At 59.2% G+C, this 20,193-nt stretch overlaps 1 protein-coding gene across 1 annotated transcript in view; it reads left to right on the forward strand.

Annotated features, from left to right (window-relative positions):
* The window catches only part of PLXNA3 (plexin A3), a 48,620-nt gene extending 29,788 nt beyond the window's left edge, over positions 1-18,832 (forward strand). Inside the window, 24 exon segments of the mRNA XM_038747990.1 lie at positions 925-1,125; positions 1,976-2,072; positions 2,784-2,974; positions 3,662-3,807; positions 4,098-4,137; positions 4,139-4,219; positions 4,820-4,956; positions 6,607-6,777; positions 6,905-6,998; positions 7,239-7,478; positions 8,113-8,256; positions 8,355-8,589; positions 8,853-8,995; positions 9,087-9,343; positions 10,615-10,681; positions 10,947-11,093; positions 11,294-11,453; positions 13,136-13,239; positions 13,776-13,872; positions 14,484-14,674; positions 14,824-14,993; positions 16,269-16,481; positions 17,113-17,263; positions 17,397-18,832. Coding sequence (XP_038603918.1) covers positions 925-1,125; positions 1,976-2,072; positions 2,784-2,974; positions 3,662-3,807; positions 4,098-4,137; positions 4,139-4,219; positions 4,820-4,956; positions 6,607-6,777; positions 6,905-6,998; positions 7,239-7,478; positions 8,113-8,256; positions 8,355-8,589; positions 8,853-8,995; positions 9,087-9,343; positions 10,615-10,681; positions 10,947-11,093; positions 11,294-11,453; positions 13,136-13,239; positions 13,776-13,872; positions 14,484-14,674; positions 14,824-14,993; positions 16,269-16,481; positions 17,113-17,263; positions 17,397-17,492 — 3,573 coding nt within the window. The 3' untranslated portion in view covers positions 17,493-18,832.
* Positions 18,833-20,193: the final 1,361 nt, after the last annotated feature.

Here is a 20,193-nt window from a genome sequence, read left to right on the forward strand (position 1 = left end):
GGTGACAGGTGGCGGGCTCTGGCCCGCTCGGCTGTGCCGGCTCCCCCAGGGCAGCAGGTTCCCAGCCCTTCATCTGTCGTGGCTAAATTTAACCCCGGGGCCCGGCGGGCGGAAGTGAGCTCGGCTAATTGAATTGTTCTTGGACGCAGAGCCAGCTTCCTCTCGGCACTGGCCCTGGCCTCCCCCTGCCCGGGATGCTCCCAGCCTCCCTCCCGCAGCCACTCCCGACAGGCCTGTCCCCTGCTCCCAAAGTCTTGCCCGCCTCTGGGAGAAGACTGGGGGAAGCGGAAGGGGATCGGAGGGGGAAGGGGATGCACCTTGAGCAGAAAGCAGCTGGGCTCTGAGGCATTACCCTGTGCCCCTGGATGGATGAAGGCTTCCCGGGCCCAGCCCCCTCCTCTCCTAGCGCTGCGCCCACCCCATCGCACAGTCGTCGCTCTCAGCCCCAGCGCGGTCCGGCAGCAATTAAACACTCTGGGGTTGTCATGGTGATGGCAGCTCAGCACACGCCGCCTGGCTCCTCGCGCTGTCTGGGGCTGAGCCGGCCCGGGGGGAGGGGAGACTCTGGCTCACACTCGCCCAGAGGCTGGGGAAGAGTGAAGGTGGGGTCCTGGCTTGGCCAGAGCTTCCTCTGGGTCTCCCACTCATCTCCATCCGTTCTGTTCGGGGGTCGGAGTGGCGGAGGTCGGGGACCTGGCCCTGCCTTGCCCATCCCAGGACCGGATCGGCTTCCTCCCACCTTCACCGGGGCAGACTGGACCCCGGCTTCCTCGAGTGCGGCTCTCCCTGCTCCCCCCAAGCCCCGTATGTGGTTCCCCCTATTCCTCCAGGGCCTATGGTAGGAGGGGTTTCATGAGGCAGGGAAGTGTGGGAGAGGAGAAGGAGAGGTGGGAGCTGGCTGCTTCCCCTGCTGTGCCCCACCAGGGCTGCCCGGAGATCCTGCCCAGTGGGGAGATCCTGATTCCAGTGGGCGTAGTGCAGCCCCTCACCCTGCGGGCCAAGAACCTGCCCCAGCCCCAGTCGGGACAGAAGAACTACGAGTGCGTCTTCAACATCCAGGGCCGGCAGCAGCGCGTGCCTGCTGTGCGCTTCAACAGCAGTAGCGTGCAGTGCCAGAACACCTCGGTATGGGACTCTCCTCCCACCCCCACTGGTCCCCTCCCGCCAAACCCTCCATCCTCGCCACGCTCCCTCTGCCCTAACTGGACCCTTCCAACCCCACATCCAGGCCATGTCCCCTCTGCCCTGACCGTCCCCCAACACCGTCAAATTCCCAACCGGGTCCCCTCCATCCTGACCATCCCTCGCACCTCCTCATCCCAACCAGACCCCCACCGTCCTGACCCGGCCCCTCTCCCTCCTCTCCAGTGCCCCTTGCACTATCCAACAGTGGGTATCCAGGCCCCCCGGCAGGATCCTGCCCGGCTGGTATTCTCTGAATGAGGGGAATAATTCATGAGGGGGAAATGTCACCGCACCCCTGAGCTGAGGGGAGAACGTCTGTGAATGTGACTGGGCGGCGAGTCCGTGGGCCCAGGAGGGTGAGGGACTCGGGTCTCTCTGGATGTAGATGTGTGGCAGACGGTTGATGTGAATTCACACCTGACACAGCTGGGAAAAGGGGAGGCTAAGTTGCTAGGTGACAGGATACAGCCCGCCCTTCCATTGCTATGGAAACCCTAGGGTGCGAGGCTCCTCTTGGCCTTTTTTCAGCAGCCTCCTGCAAGCGCATCAACGCCCTGTAGCCTCCAGGAAGGAGCGGGGACCTCTCGGCTCCAACCTAAGCGCTTTCCTGCTTGTGCCCCTGTCCTCCCTTTACGCTGTGTACCTTTCCACTCCCAGCCCTGACTCTACTCCAACCCAGCCCACCCTTCCCCACGATGGGGCCTGTCTCCTCCCTGTTCCCACTGAGCTGGGTTCGGGGCCTGGGTCCTAAAGTCCACCCCCCGGACCTTTGAAACACTACCCCTCTCAGTATTCCTACGACGGGGATGAGCACGGAGACATGACCCTGGACTTCTCAGTGGTGTGGGATGGAGACTTCTATATCGACAAGCCTGCCAACTTCAAAGGTGGGTGCCCTGCCTTCCCTTCTCCCTACCTCACCATTCCCGGTTCCCCAGAACTGACCTCTGCCTCCCGTTTCCCGGTCTCCATTAACCTGGTATTTGTTAAGCGCTTACTATGTGTGGAGCACTGTGCTTAGCGGTGGGATAGATGCAGATTATTAGGCCCCACGTGGGGCTTACAGCACAAGTAGGAAGAAGAACAGGTATTGAATCTCCATTTTACAGATAAGGAAACCGAGGCCCAAAGAAGTGAAGTGATTTGCCCAAGGTCATACGGCAGACAAGGGGAGGAACTGGGAGTAGAACCCAAGTCCTCCAACTCCCCGGCCAGTGCTCTTTCCACTAGGCAACACTGCTTTTCAGCTGTGCTTCCTTGACTCCGGCTTGCTCCCAAAGTTCTCCCAGGCTCTGCTCCCTCACCCCCTTCCCTGCACCCGGTTCCATGTCCTCACCTTCCCAAGCTCCAGTCTCCCAAACTCCTGGGTGCCCACAGTCAGTCAGTAAGTCAATCATATTTGTTGAGCGCTTACTACGTGCAGAGCGCTGTACTAAGCGCTTGGGAGAGTACGAGATAATATAATGGACACGTTCCCTGCCCACAACGAGCTTACAGTCTAGACGGGGAGTCGGACGTTAATATAAATAAATAATAATGAGATAAATACTATGAATAGCAATAACATGACCCACCCCGGCCATGTCCTGTTCCCACAGCCCTCCTGTATAAGTGCTGGGCTCAGCGGAAGAGCTGCGGGCTCTGCCTCAAAGCTGATGCCCGTTTTGAGTGTGGCTGGTGTGTGTCGGAGAGGAAATGCCAGCTCCGAGCCCATTGCCCTGCTCCGAAGGCCAACTGGATGCACCCCAGCAAACGCAACCCCCGCTGCAGTCACCCCCGCATCACCCAGGTAAGACCCCTCCACCCCCGTCTCAGGCAGACCCTGCCACCCTTTGGGAGACAAACTTGGCACCCGGGTTCCACCGTCAGGGGCTTCTGTGACCCAAACCACCGTAACCACCCGAGGCTCCTCCTGGCAACGAGGAGGTCTGCCCGCTTTCTGGGTCACCCCCACCATGCTCCTGAGGGCTCTGGAGAAAGCCCATTAGTACTGGGTTTCTCTGGGGGTCCCTTTTGACACCTCCCGGCCGCAGTCCCACGCAACCAGGACCCTTCTGGGAGTTCCCCTCTCTCTCCAGGATCCCAGAGCAGTAGTCATCACCGAGGCATTTATTGCGCACCCACTTGGTGTGGCTCACTTTACTAGTTGCTTGGGAAATCTAGAATAAGTTCCCCACCCGCCAGGCACTTCCCCTCAAATGGGGGATCTAAAATGATTGGATCGGGGTGATCTGCCCCACCGCGGTTCTGAAGTCACCAGAGAGCCCGGGACCAGCAGAGCACAACCCAAGCCCTCGCTTAGAGGGTCAGTAGAGGGGTGAGGTGGCCCCGACCAGATCTTTCGTGTCCTCTGATCATGCCCCCTCTATCCTTACCTCCTCTTCGTCCAGAAATGAAGGTTGAAAAGTTCTTGCACCTCCAGGGAGAGGTGAGGTCGGGCTGGGGGGGGGGCTTCACCGACTCCCATTTCCCACAGATCCAGCCTGCTACAGGCCCCAAGGAAGGGGGCACCCGTGTCACGGTGTCGGGTGAGAACCTGGGCCTGACATACTTCGAGGTGGCCGTGCGGGTGGCCGGCGTTCGCTGCAACTCCATCCCTGCCGAGTACATCAGCGCTGAAAGGTGCGGGCAGGGCCGGAGAAGCTGGCGGGCGGAGGTGGTGGGGGGCGGGGGGATCCTCGGCTCTGAGTGTCTGTGGTTTGGCTGGTCAGGCCACGGCCGCCCCGCAGCTCCCCGGGGCCTCCTCCTCGGCCGAACCCATTAGCGGAACAGGGCCGGGCACCGCAGGCCGTGGTCCAGACCGCTCTCCCTCCCGCCCGTCCAGTCGGCCAGGAGCCTGCACAGCCGGGAGCGGGGTGGGCTAGGGGATGGGTCGGGGGCTGGGCTGCTCCTCACCCTGCCCTGCTGCCCAGGATCGTGTGTGAGATGGAGGAGTCTCTGGTGCCCAACCCTCCCCCCTGGACCCGTGGAGCTCTGTGTGGGGGACTGTTCGGCCGACTACCGCACCCAATCTGAGCAGCTCTACACCTTCGTGGTATGCATCCCCGGGCATCCTCCCCTCAGCTCCTCTATCTCTGGCTCCCCTACTTTGGGCTCCCTTACCCCGGATCTCCCCGTCCCCCGGTCCCCTGCCACCCCTTCCCCCCAACCCCCAGCTCCCTTCCACCGTCTTCTCCTCCCTCTTCTCTCTGTTCCTCCCCAAGCTCCTTCCCCAACTTTCTTCCCTTTCTTCCTCCTCTCCAACACTCACTCTTCCATCCTCCTTACCTTCTACCCCGGCAGCTCCCCTATTTATCTGCTTTTCCCCTACTCTCCTACTTAGCTGGTTTCCCCCACACTCCCCTATTTACCTGCTTCCCCCCCAGCTCCACTTTCTTTCCATTCCTCCCTGCCCCCCAGCTTCCCCTTCCTTCCGTCACTGCTCCCCTCAGGGCCAGGATGGGAGGACCTGATCTGGGTGGAGGTGGGAGCTGCCCTTGGGGAGCAGAGGCCTCAACCTCCCAGTGGGGTTGGGGAATCAGAGGACTCTGTTCCCTCTCTTGTCCTGGGGGAAGCCCAATCCCCAGCCCCCACCATTGAGACCCCCTCTGCTGAACCCCTTCCTCTGAGCCCTTCCTCTGCGCCCCCTCCACAGACCCCGAGTTTCCACCTCGTGAAACCTAGCCGGGGTCCGGCCTCCGGCGGTACCCGCCTCACCATCTCAGGCAGCCACCTGGATGCGGGCAGCAGGGTGACTGTGGCCGTGCGGGATGGGGAGTGCCAGTTTGTGAGGTGGGTGAGGGCCCTGGTGGGGCTGCAGAAGGGCTATGGCTTGTTCTGCGGTGGGTGGGACGGGAGGGAGAAGGGTTGGATGTGGTTAGAAAAGAGGAAATGGTTGACACAGGCAGGCAGGCTGTGGGCCCCGAGACACTGAGGCAATACGGGCAGAGCCCTTCATGTGGCCCTCAGGGAGGACAAGTTAATAATAATAATAATGGTATTTGTTAAGGCTTACTGTTGTGCCACACACTGTTCTAAACAGTGGTGTAGGTGCAAGGTCATCACGTTAGACACAGCCCCTGTCCCACTTAGGGATCGCAGTCTTCATCTCAATTTTCCAGTTGAGGCAACTGAGGCCCAGAGAATTGAAGTGACTTGCCCAAGGTCACACAGCAAACAAGTGGCAGAGCTGGGATTAGAACCCAAGTCCTTCTGACTCCCAGCCCCTTGGTTTATCCACTGCCTAGTGGATGCTGCTTGCCTGCCGTTCTCATCCAGTCAATCGATCAGTCAATTGCATGTGCTCAATAAATGCCATTGATTGATTTATTGAGAGTTAACTGTGTGCAGAGCACAGTACTAAGCGCTTGGGAGAGTACAATATAATAGAGTTGGTAGGCGTGATCCCTGCCCACAAGGAGCTTACAGACTATAGGGGGAGGCGGACTTTAAAGTAAATTTCCAATGGGGGAAAGCGCCGTGTATAAAGTTGTGTGAAAAAATGCTGTGGGGCTGGGGTGAGTATCCCAGTGCTTAAGGGTGATGTGGAGTTAGGGTTGGGAGTGTAGTGCGCGGGACTGAGTTGTAAGTAGGAAATCGGCGAGGTTAGATCCGAGCGGAGAGCTGATGGACTTCCTTAAAGCTGATGGTAAGGAGTCTCCATTTGGCCTGGAGTTGGATGGACAACCACTGGAGGTTTTTGAGAAGTGGGGATACGTGGACTGAATGTTTTGTAGACAAATGATCTGGGCGGTAGAGTGAAGTACGGACTGGAGTTGCGAGAGACAGGAGGCAAGGGAGGCCAGAGAGGAGGCCGATGCAGTACTCAAGGCAGAATATGAGTGCTTGGACGAGCACGGTAGTAGATTTGGATGGAGAGGAAGGGATGGATTCCAGAGATGTTAGGAAGGAAGAACCAACAGGATTTGGTGACTAGCCGAGTGTGTGGGTTGAATGAGCGAGATGAATCGAGGATACTGCCAAGGTTATGGACTTGTCAAACAGGGAGGGGAGTGGTGCTGTGTGTAATGATGGGAAAATTTAGGGGAGAGGGTAGGATGGGGTTTGGGTGGGAAGATGAAGAGTTCTGTTAAATTGGAGGTGTCGGCAGCCATCCAAGTAGAGATAACCTGAAGGCAGGAGGAAACGCGAGACTACGGAGAAGGAGAAAGATCGGGGCTGGAGAGGTGGATTTGGGAATCATCCACATAGAGATGGGAGATGGGAGCGAATAAGTGTAAGTTTGTTGTGGGCAGGGAATGTGACTGTTCTTATATCGTTCTCTCCCAAGCGCGTAGTACGGTGCTCTGCACACAGTAAGCACTCAGTAAATATGACTGAGTTTTCTGGGGGAGTGGATGTAGATGGAGAACAGAGGGGGTCCCAGACCTGGACTCCCCTCCTATCCTTGCCCACCCCGCTCCCTCCCTCGTGCCCCGGCAGGAGGAATGCCCAGGAAATCGTCTGCATCTCACCGGCCTCCGCTCTGGGCCCCAGCCAGGCCCCCGTCACCCTGAGCATCGATCGGGCCAGCGTCCCCAACCCGGGTCTCTCCTACACCTACGCCCAGGACCCGGCCATCGCACGCCTGGAGCCCGCCTGGAGTATCTTCAAGTGAGTTCCACCTCCTCTCCCCTCTTCGGCTTTCCAGGATCGGGGGAGGGGAGGCGGTGCGGGGGCTGTGGGCGGGTGGCAGGACTCAGAAGGGGCTCACCGGTGTCCTTCCTCCCCGCCTCCGCAGTGGCAGTACCACCATCACGGTGACCGGCACCCACCTGCTGACCATCCAGGAGCCCCGCGTGCGAGCTAAGTACAGCGGCATCGAGACCATCAATGTGAGTCCTCTGGGCTTGACGCTGGCCGAAAACGTGGCTTCCTTGAACCCAGGGCGTATCGCCTACGGGCCAGGCCTGCTCTAGGGGTCGGGCCTCGGTTTTCCCGCTGGCCCCCTTAGTGACCTATCCCCCGTCCCCGTTCCCGGGTGTCTCGGCTGTCCCCCGGCAAGGGCCCGCAGGCATGGTCAGAGGTCACACCCTGTGCGACCTGGCCCCTGACCCCGCGGCTTTGGCCCGCAGACATGCCGCGTGCTGAACGACACGGTCATGCTGTGCAAGGCCCCGGGCATCTTCTTCAGGAAGCCCCGCCCACCCCTGGAAGGCGAGCACCCCGACGAGTTCGGCTTCGTGCTGGACCACGTCCAGGCCGTGCGTGCGCTCAACCGCTCGGCCTTCACCTACTACCCCGACCCCAGCTTCGAGCCCCTCGGCCCCGCCGGCGTCATGGACATCAAGCCCGGCTCCCACATCGTCCTCAAGGTTGGTGGGCCCCGGGGGTGGAGGGGCCAGGAGCATCGGGGCCAGGGAAGCAGCCACAGGTGGGCTGCTAGGCCTGAGGAAGATTCTGCCAAGCACTTAATACAGGGCCCTGCCCAAAGAAAGTGCTCAATAAATACAATTGATTGATTGGATGGGGACCCTGACAGCTTGTGACTCCATCCTGGCACCTCTGGCCATTCTGAAGGGGGGCCTTAGGACATGGAGAAGCAGCGTGGCTCAGTGGAAAGAGCACAGGCTTTGGAGTCAGAGGTCATGGGTTCAAATCCCAGCTCCGCCAATTAGCTGTGTGACTTTGGGCAAGCCACTTCACTTCTCTGGGCCTCAGTGACCTCATCTGTAAAATGGGGATTAAGACGGTGAGCCCCCCGTGGGATAACCTGATCACCTCGTAACCTCCCCAGCGCTTAGAATTGCACATAGTAAGTGCTTAATAAATGCCATCATCAGTATTATTATGTGCTCGTGTCTGTTACATCGTTAGATTGTACTCTCCCAAGTCCTCAGTACGGTGCTCTGCACAGGGTAAGCACTCAAGAAATACGATTGCCTGAGATGGGGGGGCGGCCCTCATGTCTCTGTTCTCTTGGGGGCGGGGCCCGTCCACCTGGTGCAGGGGAAGAACCTGATCCCCGCCGCCTCAGGCAGCTCGCGGCTCAACTACACGGTGCTGATTGGGACGGAGCCCTGCGCCCTCACGGTCTCCGACAGCCAGCTGCTCTGCGATTCCCCCAGCCAGACCGGGAAGCGGCCCGTCACGGTCAGGCCCCGCGGGGGGACTCAGGCGGGGGGTGTGGGGGCATGGTGGCACGCCCTCCCCTCCCCGCTCATCCCGCGCCCCTCTCTCTCCCCGTGCAGATCCTAGTTGGGGGGCTGGAGTTCTCTCCAGGGACGCTGCACATCTACGCGGACAGCGCCCTGACCCTGCCGGCCATCGTGGGGCTGGGGGCCGGCGGGGGGCTGCTGCTCCTGGCCATCGTCGTGGTGCTCATCGCCTACAAGCGCAAGACCCGGGACGCCGACCGCACCCTCAAGAGGTTGCAGATGCAGATGGACAACCTGGAGTCCCGGGTGGCACTGGAGTGCAAGGAAGGTATTGGTCGACCAGCCGGGCGGCAGGAGCACCCCGAGTAGTGGGTGGCGCGGGATGGGGACCATCGCTCCGGGGGGTGGGGGAGACTCCTAGGATCCCTGACAGCGATCTGGATCGGAAGGAGAGTTCTCCACTTCTCCGCTAGCCTCCCCTTATCCTGAGGGTGCTCTGCCCCGCCCCGTGGTGCCAGTGCTTTGCGTACCTAACGTGCTCTCTGCCCTCCGTGCCCCCTCCGCCTGCCCTACGTTCTACCCTCCTCCCAGCATTCGCCGAGCTGCAGACGGACATCAACGAGCTCACCAACAACATGGATGGCGTCAAGATCCCCTTCCTAGATTACAAGACCTATGCCATGCGGGTGCTCTTCCCGGGCATAGAAGAACACCCAGTGCTCAAGGAGCTGGATGTGAGTGTGTCCCATCCCCAGCCCCGCCCCTGCCCCTCTGCCCGCTCCCCGGGGTGACGGTCGCCCTCTCCTCCCACCCTTCACCCCGCAGACGCCGCCCAACGTGGAGAAGGCCCTGCGGCTGTTTGGGCAGCTGCTGAACAGCAAGGTGTTCCTGCTGACCTTCATCCATACGCTGGAGGCTCAGCGCAGCTTCTCCATGCGGGACCGCGGCAACGTGGCCTCGCTCACCATGGTGGCCCTGCAGGGCCGCATGGAATACGCCACCGTGGTGCTCAAGCAGCTGCTCGCCGACCTCATCGAGAAGAATCTGGAAAACAAGAACCAGCCCAAGCTACTGCTGCGCAGGTCTGGATTCCTGGACTCCTGGGTCTCCTGGACTGGGGCGTCCCCTCCTCCTCCAGCTTGGCTTCCGTCCTCCTCCCTCCATTCCCATTCCTCCCCCTCCTTGTCTCTGGGGCGTAGCTGTGGGAGGGGCCGCACATCAATCAATCAATCAATCGTATTTATTGAGCGCTTACTGTGTGCAGAGCACTGTACTAAGTGCTTGGGAAGTACAAGTTGGCAACATACAGAGACAGTCCCTACCCAACAGTGGGCTCACAGTCTAAAAGACATCGCGGTCAGCCCCCTCTTACTTCCCACAGTCAGCCAGCGGGAAGGAGGAGGGTCTGAGGCTGTGGGCCAAGAGACACTAGGAAAGGAGTGGAGTAGGGCCTAAGTCCCCTATGAACCCACAATCAATCAATCATATTTATTCAGTCAGTCAGTCATATTTATTGAGCACTGTACTAAGCACTTGGGAGAGTCTGATATAGTAGAGTTGGTAGACATGTTCCCTGCCCACAAGGAGCTTACAGTCCAGAGGAGGAGTGTACAGGACTGCTTGACACCCCTACCATGCATTCATGACCTGTGGCCAGTTATAGTTGGGCTTCTGGCTTTGGGGGTAGAGATCCTGGCTCTGTCACCTCTCTCCCGCGATCTGCATCCTGCCTCTAGGCCATGATAAGCAAAGGGCCTAAGGGAAAGAGCACATGAATTAATCAGTCGATTGCAATTATTGATTGCTTACTTTGTGCAGATCACTGTACTAAGGACTTGGGAGACTTGGGAGAGTACAGTGTAACAGAGTTTTTAGTCACGTTCCCTGCCCACAACAATCTTACAGTATAGAGGGGGCGACGGACATTAATATAAATAAATAAGTGTTGTGGAGTTAAGGGTGTATAGAGGATGCAGATCCATGTGCAAGGAAGTTACAGGACCAGGGTTCTGATCCCGGCTCTGCCACCTGTTTGCCATGTGACCTTGGGTGAGCTTCTCTATGCTTCAGTTTTCTTATCTGTAAAATGGAAATCCAAAACCTGTTCTCCCTTCTAAGTGGAGTCTGAACCCCATGAGGGATGGGGATCGTGTCGGACCCGATTGTCCTGTGTCCGTCTCAGCGCTTAGTACAGTTTCCGCCACATAAAAAGCCCTTACAAATACCACAATGATTATTTTTACCCCTAGGGGCCTTACATCTGGGCTTTGTCTTCCCCATTCCCATACGGGCCCCTCCCTCGCTTTGTCTTCCCACAATGGGGACTGAGCCCTCCCTGTCTTTGCTCCCTCAGGACTGAGTCCGTGGCTGAGAAGATGCTCACCAACTGGTTCACCTTCCTCCTGCACAGGTTTCTGAAGGCGAGTTCACAGGCAGTGGGCTCCCAGGGCTGGGTGGGGGGTCTGGGGGTCGGCAGCGGGAGGGACATGACAATCGGACATCTCTCCACCAACTTCCCACCCCGGCTGCACATTCGGCTGAGCTCAGGAACCCCAGGCCCAGCATAGGTTGGAGCAGAAGGCAGGGCGAGCTGAGTTCCCTGGCCTGGATAGGGCTTCCCTGCCTCAGTTTCCCCTAAAGGGGCTGTGGGTCCAGTTGAGAAACGTGTGCCCCTGCCCTACCCAGGAGTGTGCCGGGGAGCCACTGTTTATGCTGTACTGCGCCATCAAGCAGCAGATGGAGAAGGGCCCCATTGACGCCATCACAGGCGAGGCCCGCTACTCCCTGAGCGAGGACAAGCTCATCCGCCAGCAGATCGACTACAAGACCCTGGTGAGGGCTGGGTGTAGGACGCAGGCACCTTGTGCCAGACTCTCTGGGGGCATGCAACTCGGTGCCGGGATCTCCTGAGGCCCGGGGAAAGGTGGTGGTCAGGGTCAGCTTGCCCGGCGGGGACGCCCGGGAAGATGGGAGCTGCCAGCCCTCTCCTTCCCTTCCCTTCCCTTGTCCTCTTTTTCCCCCGTCCCTGCCAGACGCTGAACTGTGTGTGCCCAGAGAGCGAGAGCGGCACGGAGGTACCCGTCAAGGTGCTCAACTGCGACAGCGTCACGCAGGCCAAGGACAAGCTGCTGGACACGGTCTATAAGGGCCTCCCGTACTCCCAGCGCCCCAAGGCCGAGGACATGGACCTGGGTGCGAGAAGCAGGCGGGAGCAGGCCTCCTCCCAGCTGCTCCTGAGGGGCCCGGGGACGGTGGGGTTGGGGCGGGGACTGCCGGGACCCGGGGGGGTCAAGAGGAAGCAGAGAGCTTGGGGAGCGGGGCCACCTCAAACCACAGTAGCCATGCAGCAGTCCATCATCATCATCATCATCATCAATCGTATTTATTGAGGGCTTACTGTGTGCAGAGCACTGTACTAAGCGCTTGGGAAGTACAAGTTGGCATCATATAGAGACAGTCCCTACCCAACAGTGGGCTCACAGTCTAAATGGGGGAGACAGAGAACAAAACCAAACATACTAACAAAATAAAATAAATAGAATAGAGTCCAGTTGCTCTCCGATTCAGCCTCGGGGAGTCCCTACGCTTTCCTCCCCTCCCCAAGGGATAGTTGGGGAAATGGCCAGGTCGGGGTGGGCGGAAGCAAGCCGGAGCCTGCCTTGAGGTAGGAGCCCTGAGGAGCTCCCAATTCACTCATTCATTCGATCGTACTTATTGAGCGCTCACCGTGTGCAGAGCACTGTACTAAGCGCTTGAGAGAGTTCAATATAACAGTAAACAGATACATTCCATGCCTACAATGAGTTTACAGTCCGAGGTCGCTTGGGGCTGTTCCAGGTAAGCTTCAGTGTGGACCTGGTGCCCCCAACCAAGCCCACTCCCAAACTGGCGACCGCCTTTCCCAGGGTCTCTCGCCTCTCCCCCAACTTTTTCCCACCTGAGGGTTATCATGACTGCTTTGTTAAATGCTTACTGTGTGCCAGGCACTGTACTAAGCCTCCTGTCTCCTGGCAGTGGTTCAGGTTCTGGGATTGGAGGGGTGAGGCAGCCCGGGCTGTGCGGCCCCGGGGGTCATCATCATCATCAATCGTATTTATTGAGCGCTTACTATGTGCAGAGCACTGTACTAAGCGCTTGGGAAGTACAAATTGGCAACATATAGAGACAGTCCCTACCCAACAGTGGGCTCACAGTCTAAAAGAGGGAGACAGAGAACAAAACCAAACATACTAACAAAATAAAATAAATAGAATAGATATGTACAAGTAAAATAAATAAATGGAGTAATAAATATGCACAAACATATATACATATATACAGGTGGTGTGGGGAAGGGAAGGAGGTAAGATGGGGGGATGGAGAGGAGGACGAGGGGGAGAGGAAGGAAGGGGCTCAGTCTGGGAAGGCCTCCTGGAGGAGGTGAGCTCTCAGTAGGGCCTTGAAGGGAGGAAGAGAGCTAGCTTGGCGGATGGGCAGAGGGAGGGCATTCGTGGGCCGGGGGTCGATGGCGGGACAGGCGAGAACGAGGTACGGTGAGGAGATTAGTGGTGGAGGAGCGGAGGGTGCGGGCTGGGCTGGAGAAGGAGAGAAGGGAGGTGAGGTAGGAGGGGGCAAGGGGATGGACAGCCTTGAAGCCCAGGGTGAGGAGTTTCTGCCTGATGCGCAGATTGATTGGTAGCCACTGGAGATTTTTGAGGGTCCCAGGCCGCCCTCCCCTTCGCTGCTCAGGAGGGACTGGCCAGCGGCCATTCCCTTTCCGGCAGCTCCTCTGCCCGTGTCCGGCAGGGGCTGGGCCGGTGGGGCGGGCGGGGGCAGGGATCAGAGTGGTGCCACAGGGCCGGGCTGCCCCGGTGATCGTGCTGTGCCCCCCGCAGAATGGCGCCAGGGCCGCCTGGCCCGGATCACCCTCCAGGACGAGGACGTCACCACCAAGATCGAGTGCGACTGGAAGCGCCTGAACTCACTGGCACACTACCAGGTGGGTGGCTAGGCCTGGGCCCTCAGTTCGTGCCCCCCGCAGCTCAAGGGCTCTGACCCCACCCCGGGGCCTCATCACCCAGGCATCCCCCTCTGTGGGTGCCAAGAAAGTCCTGGCCCCCAGCCAGTCTCCAGCTGATGAGTCGCCCCCACGATTCACAACCTCCCTCACCCACCCCGAGCGCGTCAAGCGGAGAGCTTGCCGGCCCCTCCCTGCAGGCCCCCAGGAGGTCAGTCAGTCATTTGTATGTAACGAGTGCTTACTGAGGTGCGGAGCACTGTACTAAGCGCTTGGGAAAGTACAGTATAACACTATAACAGACACATTCCCTGCCCACAACGAGCTTACACTCTAGAGGGGGAGACGGACATTAGTACGTAAGTGCTTGGGACTGGGAGAGGAGATGAATAGAGGGAGTAAATCAAGGCGATGCAGAAAGGAGTGGGAGAAGAGGAAAGGACAGGCCTCTTGGAGATGTGCCTCCCCTCATCACCACCCCGAGCCCCAGGCGAACTGTTCGAACTGGCTCCCTGCAGGTGACGGATGGATCCATCGTGGCGCTGGTCCCCAAGCAGATCTCGGCCTACAACATTGCCAACTCCTTCACCTTCACCCGCTCACTCAGCCGATACGGTAAGCCCCGCGCAGGCTGCTAATAACAGCCGTGATAATGGTGATGATGATGATGATAATAATGATGGCATTTATTAAGCGCTTACTATGTGCAAAGCACCGCTCTAAGCGCTGGGAAGGTTGCAAGGTGATCAGGTTGTCCCATGGGGGGCTCACAGTCTTCATCCCCATTTTACAGTTCAGGGAACTGAGGCCCAGTGAAGTGACTTGCCCAAAGTCACACAGCTGACAATTGGCGGAGCCGGGATTTGAACCCTCGGGCTCTGACTCCAAAGCCCGTGCTCTTTCCACTAAGCCACACTGCTTCTCGTGATGGGATGATGATGGGATGCGTGCCAAGCATGGTACTGAGTGCTGGACTAGATACAAGTTAGGTGGGACACAGTCCCTGTCCCTCGTGGGGCTTACAGTCTAAGAAGGAAGGGCAGCAGGTCTTAACCCCCACTTTTTACAGAAAAGGAAGCTGAGGCCCAGTGAAGTGACTTGCCCGAAGTGCAGGCAAAAGTGCTGTTAGCTCTTCCTTCTGCCCCCAGAGCCCTTCCCCATGGGGGTCGGCTCTCCGCCTGGGCCCAGCGCCCTGGGCCACTCTGAGCTGTCCCCTCCCTCGGCAGAGAGTCTGCTGCGCACCTCCAGCAGCCCGGACAGCCTGCGTTCCCGCGCCCCCATGATCACCCCTGACCAGGAGACGGGCACCAAGCTGTGGCACCTGGTGAAGAACCACGACCACAACGACCACAAGGAAGGGGACCGGGGCAGCAAGATGGTGTCGGAGATCTACCTGACCCGCCTGCTTGCCACAAAGGTGAGGGCCTGGCTCCGGCCTAGAGCCGGGGAACCGCCCCCGCCCCGGTCGGAACCCGGCGGGGCGGAAACCACTCCGGGATCGGGCCTGAGGGTGGGCGGGAGACCCCACCGTTGAGAGGGGCGTCCCGGCCCTCGCCCACCCCACAGGGCACGCTGCAGAAGTTCGTGGATGACCTGTTCGAGACGGTGTTCAGCACGGCTCACCGAGGCTCTGCCCTGCCCCTCGCCATCAAGTACATGTTCGACTTCCTGGATGAGCAGGCTGACCGGCGGCAGATCAGTGACCCTGATGTGCGCCATACCTGGAAAAGCAATTGGTATTTCCACCCGCGGCCCCTCCCTTCCCCCGGCGGACCCCGGAGGCCTCGCGGTACCCCGGACTTTTCCCTCCCCTCCTCGCTTCTCCAGCCCTTTCCAGACCTCAGTATGCTCCCGTCCAACTCCGTTGGCCTCGCTGATAACTGTGGTACATGTTTAGCACTCGCTATGTGCACTGTACTTAGCATCATCATCATCATCAATCGTATTTATTGAGCGCTTACTGTGTGCAGAGCACTGTACTAAGCGCTTGGGAAGTACAAGTACTTGGGATAGATCCAAAAAATCAGGTTAGACACAGTCCGGATCCCATATGGGGCTTACAGTTCATAAGTAGGAGGAAATGACTTCTAGACTGTGAGCCCCTTCTAGACTGTGAGCCCACTGTTGGGTAGGGACCGTCTCTATATGTTGCCAGCTTGTACTTCCCAAGTGCTTAGGACAGTGCTCTGCACACGGTAAGCGCTCAATAAATACGGTTGAATGAATGAATGAAAAGTGAGATTTAATCCCCATTTGGCAGATGAGGAAACTGAGGCACAGAGAAGTTGAGTGACTTGGCCAAAGTCACATAGCAGACCTAGTGGAAGAGCCAGGATGAGAACCCACGTTGTCCGAATCCCAGGCCCAGCCTCTTTCCGCTAAGCCACACAGCTTAAAATCCCCCGGAGGCAGGGAGCACCCCCCAACGGCTGCGGGCAGTGGGGGATTTAGAGGAGTTCAATCAATCAATCGTATTTATTGAGCGCTTACTATGTGCAGAGCACTGTACTAAGCGCTTGGGAAGTACAAATTGGCAACATATAGAGACGGTCCCTACCCAACAGTGGGCTCACAGTCTAAAAGGGGGAGACAGAGAACAAAACCAAACATACTAACAAAATAAAATAAATAGAATAGATATGTACAAGTAAAATAGAGTAATAAATATGTACAAACATATATACATATATACAGGTGCTGTGGGGAAGGGAAGGAGGTAAGATGAGGGGGATGGAGAGGGGGACGAGGGGGAGAGGAAGGAAGAGGCTCAGTCTGGGAAGGCCTCTTGGAGGAGGTGAGCTCTCAGCAGGGCCTTGCAGAGACTTGCTGAGGTCACCCCACTCGCCAAGTCTCCGGACCCCTCGCCCGTTCTCCATCCAGGAGCCATTATTCTCCAGGGAGGTGGAGCTGGGGTCAGGTTGCTGGGACCCCTTCCTTGGCCCCTGCCACTTCCCCATCAGCCTGAGGACTCTTCACTCTCTTCTCCCCCACCACCCCCTACCCCCCTTCAGTCTCCCTCTGCGCTTCTGGGTCAACGTGATCAAGAACCCCCAGTTCGTGTTCGACATCCACAAGAACAGCATCACGGACGCCTGCCTGTCGGTGGTGGCCCAGACCTTCATGGACTCCTGCTCCACCTCGGAGCACCGGCTGGGCAAGGACTCCCCCTCCAATAAGCTGCTCTACGCCAAGGACATCCCCAGCTACAAGGCCTGGGTGGAGAGGTGGGCAGTGGGGCGTCGGGGCAGGGCCTCGGACAGGGCTCACTTTTCCCGTCAGCCGGCGCGGCGGCCGACCCCCATGTCCAACCCGCTGGGGTCAGACGGGGCCCGGCAGTGCCGAGACCCCGGGCGGCGGATGAGAAGGATGGAGTCGACGGTGCCAAGTGGTGAACAAAGCTGCCACCCTCACCGGCCGCCTCACTCTCCTGGCAACGTCATGTGACAGCTGGGCCGGCGGGCCCGGCAGACGGCACCCTGAGAGAGCCAGGAAGAGAAGAGGGTTGGCCGCCCTTGGGGCTGGCGCCATCCCTTGTCCCTGTGCCGAGCCGGGCGGGGGCTGAGGATGGGAGGTGGGCCTCTCCTTGCCCTGCCATCCCCTTGACCAAAGACGACCCTGGGGTCGGGGGGCCCCGAGAGACCATTGCAGGGTGATTCCTCCCCTTCCCCTGGGGCAGAGCACGACTTCATCCATCTGCCGTCCAGGCCCCCGGCTCCCCCTTGAAGGATTAAACGAGGTGGGGGTCTGAGGCCTGGTGGGCGAAACCCCTTTGATTTCACAGGGGGCAGGTTTGTGGGGGGAGGTGCCTCTACTTCTCCCTTCGGCTCCGCTACCCCTCACCGTTGCCCCTCCCAGGTACTACCGCGACATCTCCAAGATGACGGCCATTAGCGACCAGGACATGGATGCCTACCTCGTGGAACAGTCGCGGCTCCACACCAACGAGTTCAACACCCTTAGTGCCCTCAGCGAGCTCTACTTCTATATCAACAAGTACCGGGAGGAGGTCTGTCCAACGCCCCCCCCCCCCCCCCTTAGCCCCCAAGTCAACCTCTGCCCGGCCCAAGCTTTGGCCCTGTGGTGGCTGTTCCAGGAGCCACGTGGCCCCCTGACCCCCATCTCCTCCTGGCCTTCTGCAGATCCTCACCGCCCTGGACCGCGATGCCTACTGTCGGAAACATAAACTGCGACAGAAGCTGGAGCAGATCATCAGCTTGGTATCCAGTAACAGCTGAGAGGGGCCGTGGGGGGAGCCAGCCGGTGGCCCCCGCCCTCCAGACCCCCCTCTCAACCCTGGAGCCTGGAACCTGGCCCCCTCCTCTCCGCTTTCCAGCCTCCGGGACCCACTGGCGGGTGGAGGGGGGAACCGGCACCCAGCGCAGTGAGACAAACCTGGCTAGGGGGTGGGGTGGGGAGAGATGTGGGCAGACGCTCCCTCCCCACACCGACTCCTCTCAGCAGCAGGACGAAGCGGGCACCCTCCCCGCCCACCTCTAGGTCTGGCAGAATGTGAGTTTATGGGCAGCGACCCCACCCCCAGGACATTCCCTCCCGCTCCAGACGGATCCCACCAGTGCCTCCGCCTGCGGGGCCTCTGGGGGGATCCGTACTTTGTGCCTTTCTTCCAGGGCCCAGGTGGCTGGGCGCAGCGGCCGGGGGGCCCCGGGGGGACCTGCCTCCCCTCACTTACCTCCAGAGCTGTATTTTCCAACAGCAATATCCTACCCCAGCCTCTAGCCTGGCCCTTTGGTCCTCCTAGCCTCCGCACCCCCTATCCCCTACCAGCTCCTCAGCATGGGCGAACCAGAGCGGAGCGTGGCGGGGGGACCGGGGCCAGGCTTGGGCAGAGTCTCTGAGTGGATGCCCCCAGATCCAGGGCCAGCTGGAGGCTCCCCTGCCTCCCGGGAAGAGCAGGGTTCCCCGGGCAGCAGCCCAATGCCATCAGGAGTTGGGGGCTCCCTCCCAACCTCCCCTTCCAAACCCAGCTTCCATCCAAGATGTGTGAGCGGCAGGCAGGTCTCCCTGCTCCCTGCCCTATTTATGTCTCCTTCATCCCCTCCCTTCTCTATTTATTTAATTTAATCACCCCCTCTATACACACTCCTGCACAGCTTGTAACAACCCCGGAGTTGGGGGCTCAGGTGGGATGGGGGCCCTGGGAGCATCGAACTATGCTGCCTGCCTCTCTCCCTCTCCTGTTTGGCGTGGGGTGGCCGGGAGCCAGGGAGAAGGCTTGGGAGCTTTACCAATCCCCGATGCCACCCCCAGAGGTGCTGAGGGAAGCCCCTTCTCTCCTGTGCTTGCCTGCCTCCACTCCCCTTCTGCCTCCCGGATCTCCTTGCTTGCCCGTGACTCTGGCCGGTGATGATGCCCCCCTCCGCTCCCCACCCTCCCCCGGTGCTGGCTCCTCCCTACGTCCTCTTCAGCAGACTGGTCCTTGGAAACCAGCAACCTAAATGCCCTCTGGACCCCCATGCCCTTGACCCCAGGAGGGGCTTGGGTCTGGGTTGGGGTGGAGGGGAGCTGGTGGTACCGGGGGAGGAGGGTGAAGCGGAGCAGGCCATGGCCCTGGGACTCGATCTAGGGTGGGGGTTTCCCGGGTTTGTTGTCCTCTGGCCACCCGCTGGAGCCAGCTGGCCCCTGAGGCTCAGAGCCTTCAGTCCCAGTGGCCCAGGGCAAGTGAGGTGGGGGTGGGGGCAAGCTGCGGATATTCCCCGACCCAGCAAAGCAATAACACGGAGCCTGGCAAAGCTGCCATTGCCCGCCAGCCTGGACTGAGATAGTTGGGGCTCTGGGTGAGCCTCTCCCCTTCCCCACCCCCTCCCTTGCCAAGGGTCCCATGTCAACCACCCTGCCCTATCTAGCAGCAGTGCCTTTCACCTGCTTTATACCCATTATCTCTGGTAAGGTTGGAGCTGGGGAAACTGAGGCAAGGAGCCTCCCCTATCTCCCCCCTCCCCCAAATCTGCCCAGAGAGGTCAGCGTTGTCTGTTCCCTGTTATCCTCGGCCCCATCTGAGAAGGCCAAGCTGCTCCCCCATTCCCCGCTCCCCAGATTTCTGCCTCAGTTTCCCACCCCCAGGACCCCCCAGCTGGGAAGCAGGAACCTCAACCCCACCCAGAGCCTGAATCTGAGCCGAGTCTGCCGGAGCCGGGCCACTGAGCCGCGCAGTATAGAGGCATACATATATATGTATATATTTTATATATATATATATATGTATACATGTGTATATATATAGTCCATAGAGCTATAAATATTGAGCGAGAGAGAGAGACTAAGAGGCCCCAGAGACAGTTTGTGTTTCCTTGTGACGTATATCGAGTAGTTTCGATGGAGAATTTAAAAAGTGAAAAGAAAATGTGTAAAGGGCAAATCCACCAAAACCCCGGGGTTGGACGAGGTGCTCCCCTCCCCTTCCCCCCTCACCCCCCCGGGGCTGGGACCCTCCGAGAGGGTGTGTGTGCCCAAGCCCCCTGCCCCCTCCCTCCCCATTCGCTCTGGTGTCCTGTGAAGCAAAGGGACGGTGCCTTATTCCTTAATTTATTCAGTCTTGTAGGGATCCGTGTAAATTATTCCTGGATGTAGAAATTCCCTGTACAAAGCGGGGTCCGGCCTGAGGACCGAACCCCTGTAAATAGCGTCCGTCCCCCCCAGCCCGGGGGCTCCCCGCTCCCGGCCGCATGAGCTTTTTATTTTTTCAGTTTCTGATTATTTTCTTTTGCTAATTAAATGCTGGAAACAGTGCGTGGTGTGACCGTTGTCCGGGCCGAGGGCTACTGGATTCTCCTCCACACCAGGTCTGGCTCTGGGGCCGCAGCTGGGCAGGGCTGGGCGCACGGGGCCCGGAAAACGTTCCCGGGGCAGGACCGCTTGTGGCTTCCAGGAGTGGGGCCGGGGTGGGATGGTTTGCGCTCCTGAGCAGGAGCCCATAGT

This window comes from Tachyglossus aculeatus, chromosome 6 (genome assembly GCF_015852505.1).
Source record: "Tachyglossus aculeatus isolate mTacAcu1 chromosome 6, mTacAcu1.pri, whole genome shotgun sequence".
In the NCBI taxonomy this organism is placed as follows: Eukaryota; Metazoa; Chordata; class Mammalia; order Monotremata; family Tachyglossidae; genus Tachyglossus; species Tachyglossus aculeatus.